Here is a 21,253-nt window from a genome sequence, read left to right as displayed (position 1 = left end):
AGATTGTTACCCCAAGATGTAGCCTCTCTTCATCCACCCCTCTTTTTCATGTCAGTTTGATATCAAAAAGGATGTTTTAGGCATGTAGTCAAAAGGGCACCTTCAGTGCAGGAAAATAGCCATATCATATAAGAACCATATGTGGAGATCCTGGTGGCTCAGCTTGGGGGAAAAGCTCAAGAGCACAACCAAGGATAGCTCAATTAAGATTGAAATCTGCATAATCCCCTCATTGATAGGAGTGATGGAGGGTTATAGACCTTGGGCTTACAAATGAACAGAAACCCAAGTACACTTCCCTCTGAAAGCGACACTCCATTTTCCAGAGATATTTGCACTGATTGTACTGCCAGTTCTCTACTATATTTGCACTGATTGTACAGCCAGAAATTCCTCTGGGGAATTTCACTTTAATCCCAAAACTGCCCCAGGATATGTTTTGTCCAATAAGGGTACTTGCTCAGTCACTACCAATTTGGTCTTGTTTTGAGATCAGACAGATACCTGACTCTTCAGCAACTGCTGGCCAACTCAGATCCACAGGTAGTGTACTGAGCCACTTTCCTCTCCCAGAACCCCCCGACTGGAACCTCTGTTTCTGGAATTGACTTAGGAAGCTGGGGATGTTTAGCCTGGAGAAAAGAAGGTTAAGAGGTGATATGATAGCTCTGTTTAAATATTTGAAGGGATGTCATATTGAGGAGGGAGCAAGCTTGTTTTCTGCTGCTCCAGAGATGAGGACCCAGAACAATGGATACAAGCTCCAGGAAAAGAGATTCCACCTCAACATTAGGAGGAACTTCCTGACAGTAAGGGCTGTTCGACAGTGGAACACGCTCCCTCGGAGTGTAGTGGAGTCTCCTTCTTTGGAGGTCTTTAAACAGAGGCTGGATGGCCATCTGTCAATGGGGATGCTTTGATTGAGAGTTCCTGCACGGCAGGGGGTTGGACTGGATGGCCCCTGTGGTCTCTTCTAACTCTACGATTCTATGATTCTATGAATCAGGTACAGTATCACCCTCTGCAATTCTTCAAATCACTGCTACCACCTTTCATATTGCTAGCTCTTGTATGTATGTGTGAGTGTGTGTTTTTGGGTGAAAGCTGATTTCCCTTTTTCTGGTATAAATAAAACAACATCTGGACCTTGCATTCTGGAGTTCTGTTTCTCTGGACCAGAATACACAGGATTGATCCCTGCTTTTAATTAGCTTAACTTGAGCTAATAAAATCCTCCCTATTAAACATTGCTTTTGGGCACCCTCTGAAACCCTGGGATTTTGGGTAACAAAAGTTTCCTTTCCTTCAGCCTGTAATTTCCCCCATGTGACTTACATAGTCCATAATGTAATTGTTACTTGGAATGGTAGGAGTCCACCACTTCTGGAACTGCCCATCCCAAAGCATGGAAAGACCTTACAAACTCTTTTGCGCTGTTCTTTTCTTTTCCTCACCAACACATATATTATTCCATTCTTCAGATGCCTTGCTTGTTAAAGGTGAATGAGAAGTGGTTTATTTTAGAGGGCACTGATCCACCACAAATACTGTAAAAAGTTGATAAGTGCAAATAATCAAGCGTGGAAATTCCTTAACTTTAACTTTTGGAGAATCTATCTATGAGCATATGTAGAGCATTTTTTCTGAACAACTGACTGTGTGTTTTTTCTGCCTCCCCACCCCCAATGAAGAAGTGTGGTCTATAAAAAAACACACACAGTAATAGAGCATGTGTTTTGCATGCAGGAGCCAGAATCCCAAATGCAATATGTGGCATCTTCAGTTTTAATTATCAAATACAGTATATGAAAGGTAAAGGTAGTCCCTTGACATGAATGTCTAGTCATAACCGACTGTAGGAGGCAGTGGTCATCTCTGTTACTAAGTCGAAGAACCAGTTTCTGTTATATTGCATCTCTGTGCAAATCCACACATGGAAATATACTGTAGTTGAAAATCATGTTGCATTTTTGTTATGTTGTTGAGTGGCTGTGGTTCTTGAGTCTTTTATAGCTTTGTCAAATGTTTATGGTATTGATTTTTTTTTAAAAAAAAGTATGTATACTTCCTGTAGTTGACAATCCTCCTGCAATTTTCCCCCAAGCTTTTTAAAAATTCTTTTAAATTGAAGTAACTATTGACATTGCATCTCTAAAAAGTTCCCTTTGTTTTTGCAACACATGACTTTCATGTGCCCTTTCAACTGTTTCACTTCCCTCAAAGTGCCACTGTTAATCATGCTCGCCCCTTCCCTCCCAAATTGTCATGATGTATAAGCTGTGTGAGTCCTTACTCGCCTGATGTAACTCTTCTTGGAGTAAAAACTTCCCTTGCATACTTTTGGATATACTTTGTTGGTGCTTTGACTGAGAAGGGAGGCAAAAGTGGGGCTGCTTCAGCTTATCTATCCATCACTCTGTTTTCCATAGGGGGGGAAGGAGAGAGAGGGCATGGGGAGCTCCAGGTTGGCTAGATATCTCCCCTTTCTCTACTTGTTCCTCTACATTCAGAAAAAGTGATGAGCTTTATCTTCTTTTCTTTGCTTTCGAGGAATCCGTTTCCCCCTCCTCTTCTGGAAAGGACCAACTCAAATCCCCTCTCTGGTTGGGGATCTAAGGAAATGACCCCACCGTTGCTCTACTTTCCTATTCTGCCTTGAAGAAGCCAACCATAGACTTCAGCCACTTCCCCAAAAGTATAGTTCCCACAGAAAATTTGATCGAAGAGAAAGTAGCACCTGTCCTCCACAAAACTGAGGAAGAGAAGGGGAGGGAAAAAACAAACCAAAAATACTCCCTTTTGTCCTTCAGTGAGTAGTAGTGCCACAAGTTCAAAGAGTGAAGCTGGGTCAGGGTGCACACATTTTAATTGACACAATCCTGGACTTCATTCCACCTGCATCTGATGAATTAGGCTGCAGTTCACAAAAGCGTATGTCAAAGAAAATTTGTCAGTCATGGACATGTCACAATGCACAGTTTACTTAGAAGTAAAGAGTCAAAGAAGTGTGTGTGTGTCTCACTCCCTTGTAAGTGTGCTCTGGCTACCATCCAGAATCTAAATAAATAAAATAAATAAGCCCCCATAGAAGGTTCTTTACTTTGGAGAATATGCTCCATGAAGTAGGGTTTGGAGTCAATCTGAATCAATCGCTCTTTAACACTCTCATGCTAAGGTTTTTCAGATAGAAACAGCCAGGGTAGGATTTGTATTTTACTCCTATATTCCTATAACTTCATTGCAAAAGACACAGCTGCAGATCTGAATCGGTTCCCTGTGGCACAGTCAGCCCTGTGATGCAACTCCATGTTGAATCGATTCACGATGTTTCAATTCATTGATGAATGTGAATGCAAAGTGGATTAAATTGAAACGGTCGCTGCTCAAATAGTGTGAATGTCTATTCAGTGCTAAATTGCTTCATCGATTTGACTCAAAAACCAGTTTATTCTATAATGGGAATGAGGCCCTAGTTATACAGCCCTGCAAAAATTTGACAGACTTTCTCATTCTGATTTTAAAAGATAATTTTATAAACTGTTTCAAAGAATAAGGGAGTTATTATCTGGAATGACAAGCAAAGTAAAACTACAAGTAGAATAGAAAATTAGTCTCTGAAAAATATTTCCCACAAAAAATGGATGCTATTGCTCAGTGGCTCCACCTGGTGCCATCCTTTTATACCTTTAATTTGTGTCTAAAAACAATGCATTTCAGGCACTACCATTTTCAATGAAGTGGTATATGTTTTCAAAATCTCTATTGAGTTGAAATGGAGGCAAGATTTCTTTTGGCTTTTAAAAAGGAGAGGTTTGGCTTCTGGAACCGTTGTCTTCACTTCTTAAATGAAAGCCTATTGGCTGGATATATAGCTTAAGCATCTAACCAATAGCAAGCTCTAAACACAAGGATATGAGTTCTGGAAAGAAGCTGAGGGAGAAAATGGGAGCCACAGTAAAACTCAGGTAGAATAAAGGTAAGATCAAACAGTACTTCAGATGTAACCACAGACCTACATGGAGATTATCACATAAATAACTTCCTCTCAACCAAGGGTCACACTATATATTCCCCACTGACTCCCATGCCAGTGTTCTCTGAAGATGCCAGCTATAGATGCTGGCAAAACATCAGGAATAAATTCTTCCAGAACATGGCCACATAGCCCGACCCCCCCCCCCCCCCAAAAAAATTATGGACTCTAGCCGTGAAAGCCTTTGACTTCACAGTACTTCAGATGTCTATACACCAATGTAGAGAGTTTGGGAAACACACAAGACAAGCTTGATGTCCTAGTGCAGAAAGATAATTATGATTTGATAGGTATAACAGAGACTTGGTGGGATGACTTGAAATATAACAATTGAGGGATATAATCTATTAAAAAAAACAGGTAGAGAAGAAAAGGAGGTGGAGTAGCATTACATATCAAAAACAAATTCACTTGTACAGACATCCATCCAACTGGACCAGTGGAAAGCATTTTGGTAAAACATAAATGGGTAAAGAAATAAAAACAGCACTGTGGTAGGAGTTTATTACAGGTCACCAAACCAAGAAGAGGTGGTGATGATACATTTCTGAAACAAATCTCCGAAACTTACAAAAAGGAAGAACTGGTAGCTATGGGTACTTCAATTATCCTGATATCTGCTTTTGTACCAACAAACTCCTGATGTGCCTTGCAGATAATTTCCTCTTTCAAAAGGTGGAGGAAGAAACAAGAGGAGCGTCAATCCTGGACTTGATCGTAATCAGTAAGCAGAATTTGGTCACTGGAATCAAAGTATAGAATGATAGAATCATAAAGTCGTAAGAGACCTCAAGGGCCATCAGTCCAACTCCCTGCCATGCAGGAACTCTCAATCAAAGCATCCCCATTGACAGATGGCCATCCAGCCTCTGTTTAAAGAACTCCAAAGAAGGAGACTCCACCAGTCTTCCACTGTCAAACTGCTCTTAGGAAGTTCCTCCTAATGTTAAGGTGGAATCCCTTTTCCTATAGTTTGTGTCTGATTCTCTGGAGCAACAGAAACAAGTTTGCTCCCTCCTCAATATGACACCCCTTCAAATATTTAAACATGTTTATCATATAACCTCTTAACCTTCTCTTCCCCAGGCTAAACATATCCAGCTCCCTAAGCCACTCCTCATAGGACATGGTTTCTGGACCTTTCACCATTTTGGTCATTCTTCTCTGGACACCATTCCAAATGGTTAATATCGTTCTTGAATAGTGGGTTCCAGAACTGGACAAAGTATTCCAGGTAAGATCTGATCAAAGCAGAAGAAAGTGGTACTATTACTTCCCTCGATCTAGACACTACATTCCCATTTGTGAAGCCTTTTTCAGCTGCTGCGTCAAACTGTTGACTCATGTTTTTAGAACACCAATTCTTCAAACATGAAGATAAATATAACCTTTTTATAGGGTGGAAAGAGAAAGGGATTTATTCAATAAATGATTTATTTTTAAGGGAAATCCCATTCAATTAGACCGAATCCAATAAATCCATCTTGATGGCAATTAAGGCAAATCAATACATTTTAGACAAAATATAATTAGGAAAAAAGGCTCCTTGAGAGCATTAACATTATTTGAATCTGTGTAATGATAGTTTGAATCAAAATAAAGAACAAACTTGAAAGATATATCAGGTAATTCAAGAAGCTAAATTTGGCATGTAAAAAAAATTGAAATATGAGAGTCAGGTTTTGGGATAAAAATAAAAAATAAGCAATGGAATTCAGTTTGGAGAACTCCAAATTATACACCAATATTGGCACAAATGAGAGAAAATTAATTGAAAATTAAACACAAATAGTAATATTACCCACTTAAATTACATAGGATTAATACTGTCAGCTCTCTGTATCCATGGAGTCTGCATCCATGGATTCCACCATCCATGACTTGAAAATATTCCTCTCCCCACAAAAAAATCCCAAAAGCAAACTTTTATTTTGCCATTTTAAAATAAAAGACACGATTTTACTATGCCATTGTCTATATTGGGATTTGAGCATCCACAGATTTTGGTATCCACAGGGGTCCTCATACCAAACCCCAGTGGATGCCAAGTGTGGTGGAGGCTGTGGAGAAATAGGAGATTGGAGCCACATGTGGCCAATGTACCCAAAGATGCAAAGATTATGGGAGAAGTTCCTTTTGTGGATATGTCGGGGCAGTATTTTAGAGAAGCATTACTAATAATATATTTATTTGAAAGGGAGAATAAGGATTTACCACATAAATACCTGTGCTACAAGACTAAAAATTGTCAAAACATGAAGCAAATTAGACAATTTGTCAATTAATGGCTACATTATGGACTATAGCCCTATCAGAGAATTTAACCTACAAATTAAGGCTAGCATAAAGATATATAAAAGAATACTTTTTTTATATTGTATTGAAGTCATTTATTACTTTTATGTGTTAAAATACTGGCAAATTTAAACCACTCAATGACCAAGTTAAATTTTGGATCAATAATTAGATGAATAACATGTAAAGAACTAGAATGGAGAGTGTAGATGTACGAGTTTCAACGATGTGGTATTTCTATTAGGTACTATGAATTAGGGGAGGGATGGTAAAGGGGTGGGCTGATTTTTTATTATTTGTAATAAAGGGGGTGAATTATTGTAATACTAAAATTGCACTATTGTTAAATATCAATAAAATATTTTAAAAAATTTAAAAGACTCAAGTTTAGCTTGTGGTCTAAGGAGTTTATCACATTGGCTTTGCTCCCACAATAGATGCGAGATGTAACTTTCTTAAAGTTACATCCCATGTCTATTGTGGGAGCAAAGCCAATGTGATAAACTCCTGAGACTCCTAGATCCCTTTCGCGTATACTGTTGTCAAGCCAAGTGTCACTCATCCTATATTTGTGCGTTTCATTTTTTCTGCCTTAGTATAGTATTTTACATTTCATCCTGTTGAAATTCATTTTGTTAGTTCTAGCCTAGCTCAATAATCTGTTAAAGTCATTAAATCAAGCATGTTCCCTATTCCAGTTGATGTGGCAGCACCAAGAGGGACAGGCCAGTGGGGCCGAAGTGAGGCCTTCCTGGCTGGCCCATGTGTACAACAATTCAGTTTCACAACAGATTTAATTCCACCATGTGATCAGTGGGGTGTATGTGTTCTAGTCCATTCTTGTTGATTGCATGGATACCCCATTCTGACCATAGCAGAAGTGATGGTAACAGCCAGGCTCTCATGGGGAGCTGCTTGGCCAGTGAGGCACTGGCAGTGGCAGCTCTGAAGAGGATCCATTCTTTCCACTATGCTTCTCAGAACAGAGTAAGGAAGGTGGTGCCATGTTTGCTGTCTAGACAACTGGATCAGGCCGAATCAGACCTGATCCAGTTGTCAAGACAGCCAAGAAAGCTGGATCAAAAATGGTTTTGCTGCAGATGTAGCAGTGTATCATTTTCAAGTCCCACAATTCCCCTAATTCAGAAATCCAGACTTCAGTAATAAAATTCAGAAAATCTTCATTTAGTAACCAGTGATCTACACCAAAGACGTTTGTTGTCAGAACTGAACAGCAAGTGTAGGCAAAGTCTAATTAAATCACGTATAATTTCCAAATCATTAGCATCTTTGTTCCCACAACATCCCCTCCTTATTTCTTTTGCCTGTGTTCCCAGGGAATTGACCTTGGGTAATTTCAAACCAGAGAGCCAGCATGGTGTTGCTAGGTTCATTCCTTGCTCAGGGTTCATTCCTTGCTCAGCCATGGAAACCCACTGGGTGACTTTAGGAAAATCACACACTCTCAGCTCCAGAAAATTCCCTGACTGCTTTTCCATAAGTCAGAAAAATGACTTGAGGGCACACTACAACAACAAAGTCTTGAGCCTGGTGTAACTCCTTTCTCTATGTTTTTTCAGCACAAAGGAATGTGATCAACAATCTCCAGCAGCAAATGACCCACTGCATCATATTCCTTCAGTCTGCCATCACCTATTAACCATGGTTACCTCTCACACTGTATTAACACTTAAAACTCATGGCAGGCAAGATGCTCATGCAACTTCTGATAGTCATCTGGACCTATCACACTGGGACAACTGTCAAGATCTAAAAGGCCTTTATGATAGTACATAGCACTTTGGAAATTTAAGGCAAAGGACATGGTTTGCATCTTTCTGGATCCTATTACATTCCATACCACTCCCACAGCTGTGTAAATATGCCTTATACGGTATACCTGAACATTTATGATCACTCTCTACTATCCCACTTCTATTGCACTCCCCAAACTGTGTACATATGCTTTATGGCTGAGGTCTTAATACCACTCTGCATCTGAAGAAATTTAGATCTGCAAAAGCTCATGGGAAAATAAAAACCAGTTTTATAAGGTATATTTCTTTTCTTTTTTCCCTTTTGCTCCTCCTTCCTTCTTCCTTTTTATAATGTTTAGCTATAATGAGGAAGACACATGGGAATGACTCATCAGCAGATATTGTTTCATATCATTCTAGAGAAGGAAAGTATGGTGTTCAAAGAATGCTATTACATAGGTGGCTTCTATAGCAGTTCTCATGCTTCCCGCAGGACCTTGTGCGATCTCTTGTGCATATGGTCTTTTGCTTCCTTCCACTTTTTTAAACTCCAGTTTCACCTTTTTCAGATAAATGGGCAGTGCATTTATACCAGCCTTCAACACACATCAGAGCCAGCTTTGGGATTTCTTGCAACCAAGTCTAGCTTAATTTTTTTTATCTGTTGTCCTATCCTTGGACTGAAAAAAAATGTTTTGGGTTTTTTTGTTCACTTTACTGTGAGATCTGTCACATTACTACTCTAGACACTTTCAAAAAGGCTGTCAAGATAGATCTCTTCTGGCAGGCCTTCCCAGACTGACCTCCTTTACTTTGATACCAATTATCCTCCCTACCCTAAATCATCTCTTCTCAACTCGGCTTTTTAACTATTTTAATCTGTATTTTTATTAGTTATTATTTTTCCTTTGGTGGGAAGGATGGGGCATCTGTATACCTCAGAATAGATTTAAATTCTGATCATGATCAGAAAATACTTCACAACTCACATAATACGGTTTTTTAAAAATAGCCCTAATGACAAGGGTTGTATCTTATTTGGTGTTTTCTTGAATTAGCCTGTTTTGAAGCTGCATTTTATTGTTAGTTACCTTGAGTGCCCTTTTTGGCAAAGGCTGGTATAAATTTAATAAATGTAGTGTTTCGTGTGTTGAAGGGGCTACAGGGCCCCATTGATGCAGCACCTCCATCCTATGTGCGCCTTCCCTAATGTCCATGTGTAACTGTCTACAGAAGAGCAACTTGCATATAGATTTCTAAACATCTGTAATGCTGTACAATCCTAATTTCAGACTGTGCATGTAGAGGCCTATACAGGAAATCTTGGTGCCAAGCTATCTGAAAGCCTACTTCTTCCCATATGAGCCTGCCTGACAACTAGGTTCACCTGCTGAGGCCCTATTATATATCCCACCGCTCTGTGAGCTTAGGTTGGTGGGGACATATGATAGGGCTTTCTCCATAGCTTTCTCTTACTGTGGAACTTGTTACTGAGGGATGCCAAACTGGTTCCCTCTCTTCTGAATTTTTGATAAGCAACAATGATTTTGGTTTTTTGCATGGGCTTTCTCTCTTAAAATGTAGTGTGTCTGCTTCTGCTGCTTTTTAAAATGGTTTGTCTGGTTTTAGAGTTGTTTTTAAAGATGAGTTTGGATTATTTTTGTTTTTAACTATTTGTTTAATGTTTTTAAAATGCTTTTTAAAAAATCAAGTGTGTTCTGCCTCAGGAATCAAGAGGCAATAAATAAATGAATTTAATAGAGACAGTGCGGTGTTGTGGTTTGAGCGTTGGACTAGTTCTGGAAACCAATGTTCGAATCCCTTCTCGGTAATGGAAACTTGCTGGGTGACACTCAAGTCACACTCTCTCAGCCTCAGAGGAAGACAAAGGCAAACCCCCTCTGAACAAATTTTGCCAAGAAAACCCCATGATAAATTCACTTTACATCACCCTAAGTCAGGAACAGCAACAAATAAATAAAAATAAGTAAGTTTACTCATACATATTTAATGCTTCACTGTGTAGGTCAGCATTCCCAGTGTTGGTGGTAAGATCTTTCAACCCCCTTCAGTGTCTTTCTCAGAGAAGAGGAATCTTTTTTACAGCAATAACACATGGAGGGCACAAAACTCCTTAGTAGTAGTACCTTAGTTCTCAAATCGTGAAGTAGCAACCCTCACAGGAGGCCAATATTTTAGTGTATGTGTGTGTGTGTAAGTATTATTATTAAAGAATGTTAGAGATTTCCTGATTCCTTTCCAGCAACCAAAGTTTTTCATTTACAAGCAATGGGAGGAGGGGGGAGTTTTTGCATAGCCATCCTCATTCTTCCTGGCATTGCCCATCAGAAACTTGTCTGTGCTTTTAAAATATTCCATTACATTTTACCCTTCCCCAGAGTAGGAGGTTGCACATGTTTCACATGTTCAGCTGTGGAACAAATTGTCTTGGGCTAGAGCGCCCTGTCTCCACCAGACTTACAGTAGCTCTAGAAGGCAGAGAGATTTCACCAAGTGTGAAACATGGGCTTTGAAGGTCACCTCTTCAGGGTGCTTGGTCACATGCACCAAGATTCAGACTGTACTGTATGGTGTTAAGAAAAGGGATACTATACCTTCTGATGAACTGTAGTCATCGGAAATTGTTTGTTATGCAAGATCAGCCCGTTCATGGAGTTTTCCTTTTGGTTTGGGTATGACTGTTCCTACATAATCATAAACGCAGCCCATAAAGCAATGAAGCACGTAACCCTTGGACATATTTAGAGAACACTTTGCATAAGAGGTCAGAGCACAGACTTCAGTCACAACAAAACCTGTATCTAAGAAACAAATCTGTTTTCACTAGAGCCCTAGGTATTGCATCTGTACCAATTCTGCCCAAAGCAAGAACTTCTTTTGATTTATATAGCTAATCAGATTATTATAGTTTACAGCGTAGCTCAGTTAACAAAGCCTCTGACAAAGGTGCTCCTTTTTATAGTCTTTTTACATCCGCCCAGAGCCCCTTTTCCTCCTTGTCCTCTGTCAGAGGTTTTTAGAAGCATTAGCACTGGAAGAATGGTGAAGATGGGTGTTAGACTGCAGCAGTGTGCCTGCAGTAAACAGTGCAATGAAAGCTTGTACGGGGTAATAATGGGATTCTGCTTTAGCTGATTCTACTGTAGCCATGTGTGCCTGCCTACAAAGCCAAGGTAAACAGCAGCTGTCTCCAAAATCCCTTATGGAACATGCTAAACACCAAAACAGAGAGAAAAGGGGAAATCATATAAGTCTTCTTCACCAGCTTCACCATTTGTGTTAAAGAAGCATAGGTCAATAAATTGATCACTGAAATGGAAATCATAAGTGGAGGCTAATGAAAGGGAAACAATCATGGCTGAATGCATTTTGGAAGATGCTTTCAAATTGTGAGGATTCACATTTTTGATCACGTATGCAAGGCTCATCTGACCTGGTTGTTTCATTTCACACTTGCATAGTTATTTTTGAATAAAAAGTTGCTGAACTACCCCCCCCCCCCTTTGTGTGTGTTGTAGGAATATATCCCTATTCATTCCATCTTATTTCTGCTAGTTACCAAATGTTTTATTGAAAAGTAATGCCCAGGAACTTTGTTATCTGAGTTGTCTGTCACACTCATATTTACACACAGGGCATTCAACAAGAGGGAGAACTAGTGGTGCAGCTATAGAATTAGCAAATGTTTATACAACTCTTCTTTTAATAGTCATCATTTATATCAGAGCTAGAAAACATGCTCTCTGGATGATTTGGATTACAATTCCCAACTAGCACAGTCACTAGTCAAGAATTGTGGGAACCACCAATTTTTGGGATGCTATGGTAGTAAAAATATTTTCCCCCATCTGCTCACACCTCTTCCAACTTCAAAACAATTGTAAATGATAGCATTTTTGGTCTCTCCTCTTCCTCTTCACACAATTTATAGCACTTTGCTTAATTAAAGGGGCTGGTGACCTGACAGCTTGCAGTATTTTGTACCTTTGCTGGTTGCCCAAGTATGGAGTTTGCATTTTGTTTTTTGGTGAACACAGCTGCCTATTCTTCTTTTATTTATATTCCATCTTTCAACCAAAACAGAATTTAAGGCAGCTTGCAATCATTTAAAAGCATGGTATAACTATTAATATAAAAGATAAAATACAGTATTTTCTTCAGTCACATTTGATTTGTTAAGTCTTTTTAATCTAGTACCCAATTGCAAATTAAGTGGTTTTCATAAATTTATTTTCATCTCCACTTCAGTATGCAAGTTACTTGTTAAAGTGATTATCTATGACCAGATATTGATTTTTCAAGCTATTCAAACCTGTGAGAACAAGGCTTCTCTGTGTGTTCTGGCAATACTTCATTAAACAGTGGTGTTCCTGCAACAAAAGGCCCAAGATATATAAACAATGCAAATGCAATACAAATATTCATTTATATACTTTTGCTTAGTGGAAACAAAATTCAACCCAGTATTATGGTAGTACCTTTATTTGGACAACCAACAAAGGCACAAAATATTGTAATTAGGGCCCACCTCTTTGAGTTCCATTTTGTGTCTATCCTGTAATGTGCAGGTCTATTTCATCCTTATGGGGAGAGTTTTAAACTGCTTTAAATAATTATTGGATTCTTCAATGAGCAAATAATTAGCAGCAAGCAATTTTTTTAGATAGTTTGGCCTCATGTGCCTTGGCTTCATGTGTCTTCCCCCTCAATATGAAGTCACCAGAGAAAGCCAGGTGTGGAGAAATCCACATAAGGAAACAGTGAGTTGCAATGGTCCTGGCTAACCGTCTATATTGAATGTGTGTTGAATCCTTGTAACATGTGCCCTCTGCATTCACAGTCACTCTAAACTGGGAAAAGGATCCTCAAAGTAGACATAAAAGAATGCCCAGTGCTATGGAGTTCCCAGCATTCTGATTGCTTGGCTTATTTTCAGCTTTGGAAATATATTTAAGGTTAAAGTTTTACATCACAGTTCTGCTTATTGCTTTCCTAAGCTTCCTTTCTTCTAGCACCATCTGGAGGTTCAACTAAGGATTCTCAGGGATCAAAAGACCATGGTTGTATGCAGAGATCAGATTCCATTTATTAAGCAAACTAAATGGTTTTACAAAGCAATTTAAGTGTAAGAGTGAATTTCATCTCCCCACTTAAAGGTCCATTAGTGCAGCAATAAGAATTCCTGTTCAAAGTACTGAAAATCATTCAGTTATAGTTGTTTTTGAGTTGCAAGAGTCATCTATTTAATTGGTAGTAGAATACTAAAAGTACAGTTGATGAATCTGAAATTCAACTTCAATGACAACTTCAGAATATGTATGTATACTCTTATCTATTTTGTTTCTGCTGCATTACTATAAGATGGGAATGTTATTTCATTTAACAAGTAGCACTATTTTACATAATAACTCCCTTGAAATCAAAATGTAATATTTCAGGAATTCTGTATTTCAGAAAATACAGTGGGCCCTCCATATCTTGGGCCTGGCATCTGCAGATTTAAGCTTCCACAAACAGCAAGCCCCTGTTGTCTCCAATGGTGGCGCATGCATGCGGCTACACAAGCAGCCGTGTGTACTTCGCTCCACCATAAGGGAGACTGGGACTTGAGTTTGTGTTTTTTAGTATTTGCAGATATGTGTGTATCCGGAACAGATCCCCCACAGATACCAAGGTCCGACTGTACTTACTCTTCTTTCCTAAGTATGTCTTCAAATCACTTTGAAATAAATCAATTTTGCTTTATTTTAAAAACAAAAATTAATGTTGGGTGACATTTTGCATATTTTTGATTAAAACAAGATAGACCACCACAGGAAAATAGGAGTGCTTACTCAACATTTAATATAATTTCAAATAAGATTTCTTGAGTCAGTGAAGTACATTCATCATATTCAGTATTTTCTACTTAGGTTTTTGCAACACAAAGACATGTAGGCCTTGCATCCTTTCATAAAAGCTGCTGGTGAGTCTAACTGTAGTTGACTAATTCAAATATATAGCTATGTCAGTCTGTGGAAATCAGTATGTAGAGAGATCTTGTAGCATCTTTGAGTGTGAGTCTCTCTACATAGTGTAGTTGACTAATGCAATGTTAAAGCCCATTCCATAAAGGTCACCATTAGCACTGTGGAGCTGCTTTTAATGTAAGTCAAGGTAAAGGTTTCTACCCTTTCAGTAATAGAGGCAAAGTAGGCATATGTACTATGCAATACAAGAAGCAAACAATAAATCAAGATTTGGTCAAGACTGCAAACTATATTTGAAACTGATTGTGCAATTATCTCATTACTAAGAGCACTCAATAACAGGCACAGAGGTATCAACAAAGCAAGTAACCAACAGACTGCCACAAGGGAAAAAACAGCTGATACAGTAATATTTGATGCTGACTTTAGAGACGGCTTTTAGACTCTTCGGTGGTTGAACCATCTCCTGTATCCTGTCGAGCAGCTAGTCATGCACTGGATAGAAACTCAACAGCAGTTTCTTTTTCTTCCCTTAATTCCTTAGCAGTCAAATCCATCTTCTCACGGGAGAAGTCATTAATAGGAAGGCCTTCAACAAGCTTCCATGTTTTATCCTATAAAGAACACATGAAAAAGACTTAAAATTTTACACTCATCAGAACTTAAATGTGCAGTGTTTTACTACTACAAAAAATCCAGCTATTACTCTCAACCAGAGTAAGACCATCTGTAATTTTGGCCCCAAAACTTACCCTCCACTTATACATGAGGTCAACATATAGTTGAGTATATACAGTAAATCTCCTTGATTTTAATCTGACTGGGATTAACAACTAGATTTAGCCATACATTTGCAATTTGTTATACAGCGCGCCCTCGGCTTATGTGGGGGATCCATTCCGGCCCCCCCCCGCGTAAGCCGAATTTCGCGCATGCTCAAGCCCCATTCGCATGAATGGGGCTTGTGCATGTGGCGGTGTGCCTCATTCATGTGAATGGGACACTCTGCCCCTTGCGCCCCTCGCACATGACATGCGCACACTGTAGTTTGGTTTAAACCCAGTGTGAGGAAAATAGGCTGGATTGGATAGAGGATGTAACACTACCATAAACTTTCTTAAACTATTTTGCCATTCCATGTTCCATAACTTCCAAAAATCTGAACAACAAATTATTTGTTCTCTCATATTACAACTCTAAGAACTTCTTGAGACAAAGCTGTGAAGGCTAAATGGTTGTAAAATATATCTAAGCCACAGGGAAACCATCATGTTGCATAGAGGTCTATGATTTGAATCACATTCTGTGTTTGTATATATCAAAATTGCACCTAATAGTTCCAAGAGCTTTAGGAATAGTATTTGACTTGCTGTCATGTTGTACTACACTCCCACTTTGTTCACAATAATCTGACAATGTGATCCTGCCTTCAACAATTCGCTTTGTACAATGAATCCTACTTAAATGGGGAGAACACTAGAAGCATTAATATCAGTATTAAAAACAGAGAATATCAACTTTACATAGTATGTTTAATAAGGAATGTTCAAAATGTTTTACATACTTTTATAACAACAGGAAACGAATAGATCAGATCTTCAGGGATTCCATAGGGATTTCCATCAGAAATAACACCCATGGAAATAAATTCACCCTTTAAAAATAAAGACAAGTAATTAACTTGGTGCTCCCTCTTCTCTCTTCAACATATTAATTCAGACTATGGATGGAATACTGTTGGGGCCCTATAAATGTATGTGCCTTCTGTTGACTAATGGCAACTCCTAGGATTCCACAATGTTTTCTTAGGCAAGAAATACTATACTAGCAGAAAAATATTTTTTGCAAGCAGTTTGGCTTTTTCAGAGTTGTGCAAGTACACTCCTTAGCACAGCGATTCATTCCTCAAGCACAGACACATTCCTCCCTCTCATTTTTGATCAAGTGGGTGGGGAGCTAATCAACTGTTGCACAACAGATGACTTCAAGGCCTTGGCAACTATTCAGCACTATGATGGCATACATTTATGCTATGCTGAAAGGTTATAGGAACTTGGCTTGGTATGTCTGTGTGAAAAATCTTGCTATGATAAAATAATCAAACCATTTTTATCTTTATATTTATGACACTTTCCCCCCCATATTTATGGCACTATCCCACCAGGATGGTCATTAAAACATACACAGAATTATCATTTAGTGATCAGCTGTTTGCCCAATGTTTACTAAGTGAGCACTAAATATTCAATACCATTATCAAGGCCAGTGTCTTCAAGGGCAATGGCAGTACCTACCTCTGTTGTGCCAAACCAGATGTCTCTCACATGGTCACATATAGCTTTGGCTGCTGACATAGCACTTGATAGCTTCCTGGCCTTAATGACAGCTGCACCCCGCTGCTGAACAGTCTGTAGTATTGAAAAATGGAAATTACTAGATTTGTACTTTACTGCTATAATTACTTAGTATTTTTAGGAAACTCAAGACACAGATTCTAGTTGTATTGTCTAATTATAGACTAATATCCTCCCACTGTATCTTGAATTCTACTATCTTATGTAATAATGATGGTACCAAATTCAGGCTAAAGGTGGTCAGAATACAATATATCTAAGTCACAGGAAAACCACCATGAGACATTGCCACCTACCCAATACACTTTTGTCTCCTATGAGTGGGCAAGAACAGTTTGGATTTGATTTAATTATCATCAAGCTTTATTGAAGAAATATAATTAATTAGATTGGTCCCAATCTTGTTATGTAGCTTCATTTACTCAACATATTTTGAGTTCGTTATGGGGTACAACTTATGTCCTGTATGCAAGGTGGCAAAACTAAGGTACTGATACTTTTGTATCACTGAGATTATGGTCAGAAAGCACTTGCTTCAAATTATTATATGGAACACAACTAAATTTCTAGTCTTGTTTTTATGTATGTTACATTAAAAAAATGATGTAGGGATATACTACACTCCCTGTTATTCTTCACAGTATTAGCATCAAAACCTCTCACTCTATAACTTTTCTATTATATAGCTACAATGCCAAGAACAAAGAAGATGACACCTCTAAAATATAACTTACAGTAATGAAGTCACCCTTCAGCCAAGTGTCATTTTTCACAGCTTCATAAACTCCAACATCTTTCCCCTGCACTTTCACTTTAGCATGGTTAACATCTGGATATTGAGTAGAGGAGTGATTCCCCCAGATAATGCAGTTTTTCACATCTTTGGCAGTCACACCCACTTTCAGGGCAATCTAGTTTGATACAGAGAAGAAAATGTCTTATAACAGATTGCTAACTTAAACTTCTCATGTTTTTCATCGAACAGAGATATTTCAGTTAACAGAGGGGCAACGCAGATGGGCACAAAGGAGCAACCAGAAATTTCTCCCAGCCCAATCACCCCGGGGCTGCGGTAAACACACATCATGGCCCCAAGGGCGCCTCCTGCCACAGTCCCAAAAGGGGCAGAGAACATCCGCTCTTTCTGGGGCCAGTTTTGGGCCACCTTAGTGTAAACGCTACACCATGCCCCTGGCGTGGCCGGAAGCCACCCCTGTCTGTCTGTCTGTCTTGGTCTCCCAACAAAGAAGGTCATTTATACAAAGTCTTTTTATGCCCACTCTCTCCCTCTTCTTCCCCGTCCTGTGTCTAGCTGAATGATATTTAGCAGTACTGGCATTGGGATAATGAACAAGCGCTGGTAAAACACAGGTATCTATAGTAAACAATACAGTAAATCTTACATTGTAAAAGAATGGGATTATACTCTAGCCAATCCTATAGTAGCTGTGTGTTCCTGTTTATCACAGACAAGATAAACAGCAAGTGTTTCCAGACTCCCTTACTGAGTGCATGAAAAGCAAAACAGTGAAAAAATGGGTGAGAGGAAGGAGATTAACCTGTCACACCAGCTACCTCTGCATTTTAAATAAGTATAAATTGAAAGTTTGGCCATATAAATGGAAATCATAAGTAAAGTGAAGGTTGGTGAAGGACAGGTTGCTTACTTGTAACTGTAGTTCTTCAAATGGTCATCTGTGAACTCACACAAATGGGTCATCTGCACCTGCCCAGTGCTTCATTCAGAACCTTCCAGAGCTATAGACAGAGGCTGTAGCCCCACCCACCTCTAGGCAGCCCTATCTCTCCATTCCCACCCAGAACCCTAGTTCTGTGGATGCTGCTGTTGTAGCACCTGTGGATCCGAGGACAGCCAGGACAAGAGGGGAGAATAGGCAGGGTTGTGAGAGTTCACAATGACCATTTGAAGAACTAGTTACAGGTAAGCAACCTGTTGTCCTTCTTCATGGTCACTATGACTCACACAAATGGGAGACTAGCAAGCTATTCATCAGAGGCAGAGCTAGTATCATGCCACAAGCAGCCAAAGAGGTGAGGTTGACGGATAAGTCAAAAACAGTCCTACCAAAGGCGGCATCAGACCTGGATTGTGCATCAATTCTATAGCAGGAGACGAAAGCCAAGAACTATGGCCAAGTAGCTGCTCTGCAAATGGCAGGATGCCTCTCAGTAAGGCAGAGGATGCAGCCATAACTCTGGTGGAATGGCTGCAGATTTGAGCTGAGGAATCTTTCCTTACCAGTTGTAGGAGAGGAAAATAGTGGATGACTCCCATTTTGAAAAACACTGTGTCAGAACTGGGAGCCTCTTCCTATGGGAAGAATAGCAGACAAATAGGCATGGGATGAGTGGAAAGGGGTCATCCTGCCAACACAGAATGCTAGAGCATGCCTGACATCGAGAGAATGTATAGTCTTTTCAAAGTCAGTGGAGGGATTCAGCATTAAGGCTGGGAGTATGATGTCTTCAGATGGAAGGCTGAAACCATCTTTGATAAAAATAAAGTATCAGGGCAGAGGATCACCTTATGGCAGTGAAACTGCAAGTATGGAATCTGCCTGCCCATCAAGCTGACATTATGGACACAAGGAATACAGACTTCCAAATGAGGATTTGAAGGTCAGATATCACAAGAGGCTCAAAGGATTTCCCTGTGAGTTGGGAAAGGATTAGGTCTAATTGCTATGCTAGATTAGGTCCCAGATCCAGAGGATGCAGGTTCTTGTATCCTTTGAAAAATATCTTCATCAAGGGATGTGAGAAACAGGAGGGTTTGCCCAAGTCTTGAAAGTAGGAAGAGATGGCTGCCAGGTAGCTTTGGAGAGATGAAATCAAAGTCTCTGATAGAGAAGGAGATGAGGAATTTGAATAAATAATAATAATAATAATAATAATAATAATAATAATAATAATAATAAATTTTATTTTTACCCCGCCTTTCCAAAATATGATCAAGGCGGCTTACAAAATTTTAAAAACATTACAAACAGGATAAAAATTCAATATAAAAAGTTAAGAACACTACTGCAAAAAACAAAAACAGGAACAGGAAATCAATAAAATACACATGTCAAGGGCAAAGAGAAGGAGAGAATAACTGACATCGATCCGAGGTCGAAAGGGAAAAAAGAGGGCAGGAAAATAAACAAACAATCTAAGGTGGGAAGGCCAGCCGAAATAGATACGTTTTCAAGTTTTTCTTGAAAGTAACTAGTGAGGCGGCGGAGCGAAGCTCTACAGGGAGCTTGTTCCAGAGTGAAGGGGCAGCGATGGCGAAAGCCCTCTGTGAAGTCCGTACAAGGTTAGACCTAGGGACCTCCAACAATTTAGTCCCAGAAGTTCTGAGTGTGCGGGGCGGATTATATGGGGAGAGGCGGTCCTCCAAGTACCCTGGGCCCAAGCCATTTAGGGCTTTATAGGTCCAAACCAACACCTTGTACTGAGCTCGGAAGCGGACAGGCAGCCAGTGAAGGTCTTTTAAAATAGGTGTTATATGGTCCGACCTGGAGCTACCAGCGACCAATCTAGCCGCCATGTTCTGCACCAATTGCAGCTTCCGGGTTTGGTACAAGGGTTGCCCCATGTAGAGCGCATTGCAGAAATCCAATCGAGAGGTTACCAAAGCATGTACGACAGATTCAAGGTCCTTACGGTCCAGGTAGGGACGCAGCTGGCGTATCAGCTGAAGCTGATAACAAGCACTCCTGACCGTCGCATCCACCTGAGAAGTCAGCTGGAGCGACGAATCTCCCTGTGAAAGACTTTAGAGGAACAATATAAACCAAATTTTGTCACAGCCCTTCAAACCAAAGAGTATAATTGTAAAACATGATGTTACAGATAGGAATCTTAAGTAGAAAAATACCTTGGCTTTTACAACAGCTGCAGAGGTTTCATCCCTTACAGGAAAGTCAAAATGCAAAATATTAATATAGTATATTAATATATGTGTTTAATGGTTTAGGATCTTAACACAGCCCCATGGCTCCATGCTTTCATTCTATAAAAACAATGTCATTAATTATTTGGATCATTGGATCCATAATTACAGCGCTTTAGAAATAAAGTTTAATAATAATAATAATAATAATAATAATAATGGATCATTTATTTTATTTCTTTAATACATCATCAGATGCAATCTCCTATCTAATTCCTCTTTCAATTTTTTTTCTTTAAGGCTAGAGAAAACTTTTTTAGTACTTGGATGGTGGCAATGATTGACTCAATTAACCTTGTTTTATATTTGGTGAGAAATTCCAAGTACATGAAACACATTTGCAAACTTTTCTTCTATGATGCTAGCAACTTGCTTATTAACAGTAGCCAATATTATTTTAAACAATTTATTTATTTGGATTTAGGATTGTTGGAATAGGATTAATGTTCATTTTCCAAGAACAGTTACAAACTGAACATGTAATATATTGTATGTGCATGTGTGTCTTTGTGTATCTAATTTTCCAGTTCACATACACCGATAGTTTGATTGAGTTCCACATGATAGGTTTTTAGGGCAACTGTCATATTCTTCAAATGCAAATAACTTGTTTTCCACCAGGCACTGACTTCAGGTGTGACATAAAGGCTGCAATCAATTGGATTTGCTTCCAAATCAAAAGTTTACAATTGGACTATAATTTAAGCACCAATACCTAGTTTAAAGGTCATCACAACTCTATTAATCACTACAGAAACAGTCCAAACTAGTGATGAATTTTCATATTGCACTGTGATGACAAGAATTTTCACCTCTTGTTATTGAGGCAGGTCACCTTCATCCTCACTTAGAACATGAAACAG

General features: G+C 39.1%; 1 protein-coding gene and 1 long non-coding RNA gene across 3 annotated transcripts in view; one reads left to right on the top strand and one right to left on the bottom strand.

The window, feature by feature from the left end:
• The first annotated feature begins 427 nt into the window (after nucleotides 1–427).
• Nucleotides 428–9,390, top strand: LOC121914138. Its single transcript, XR_006101746.1, has 3 exons — nucleotides 428–543; nucleotides 5,120–5,267; nucleotides 7,909–9,390. It is a non-coding gene; the product is annotated as an uncharacterized LOC121914138 (long non-coding RNA).
• A 4,537-nt stretch (nucleotides 9,391–13,927) lies between these two features.
• The window catches only part of MDH1 (malate dehydrogenase 1), a 27,948-nt gene continuing 20,622 nt past the window's right edge, over nucleotides 13,928–21,253 (bottom strand). For both annotated transcript variants that reach the window (XM_042455250.1, XM_042455242.1), the window contains exons 6-9: nucleotides 17,164–17,340; nucleotides 16,370–16,483; nucleotides 15,640–15,729; nucleotides 13,928–14,689 (exon numbers count right to left, since the gene is read on the bottom strand). In XM_042455250.1, coding sequence (XP_042311184.1) covers nucleotides 14,564–14,689; nucleotides 15,640–15,729; nucleotides 16,370–16,483; nucleotides 17,164–17,340 — 507 coding nt within the window. In that variant the 3' untranslated portion in view covers nucleotides 13,928–14,563. The remainder of the gene's footprint in view (nucleotides 14,690–15,639; nucleotides 15,730–16,369; nucleotides 16,484–17,163; nucleotides 17,341–21,253) is intronic.

Source organism: Sceloporus undulatus, chromosome 1, assembly GCF_019175285.1.
Source record: "Sceloporus undulatus isolate JIND9_A2432 ecotype Alabama chromosome 1, SceUnd_v1.1, whole genome shotgun sequence".
NCBI lineage: Eukaryota > Metazoa > Chordata > Lepidosauria > Squamata > Phrynosomatidae > Sceloporus > Sceloporus undulatus.
The sequence above is the reverse complement of the archived record's forward strand: the minus strand, read 5'-3'. Positions and strand labels throughout refer to the sequence as shown.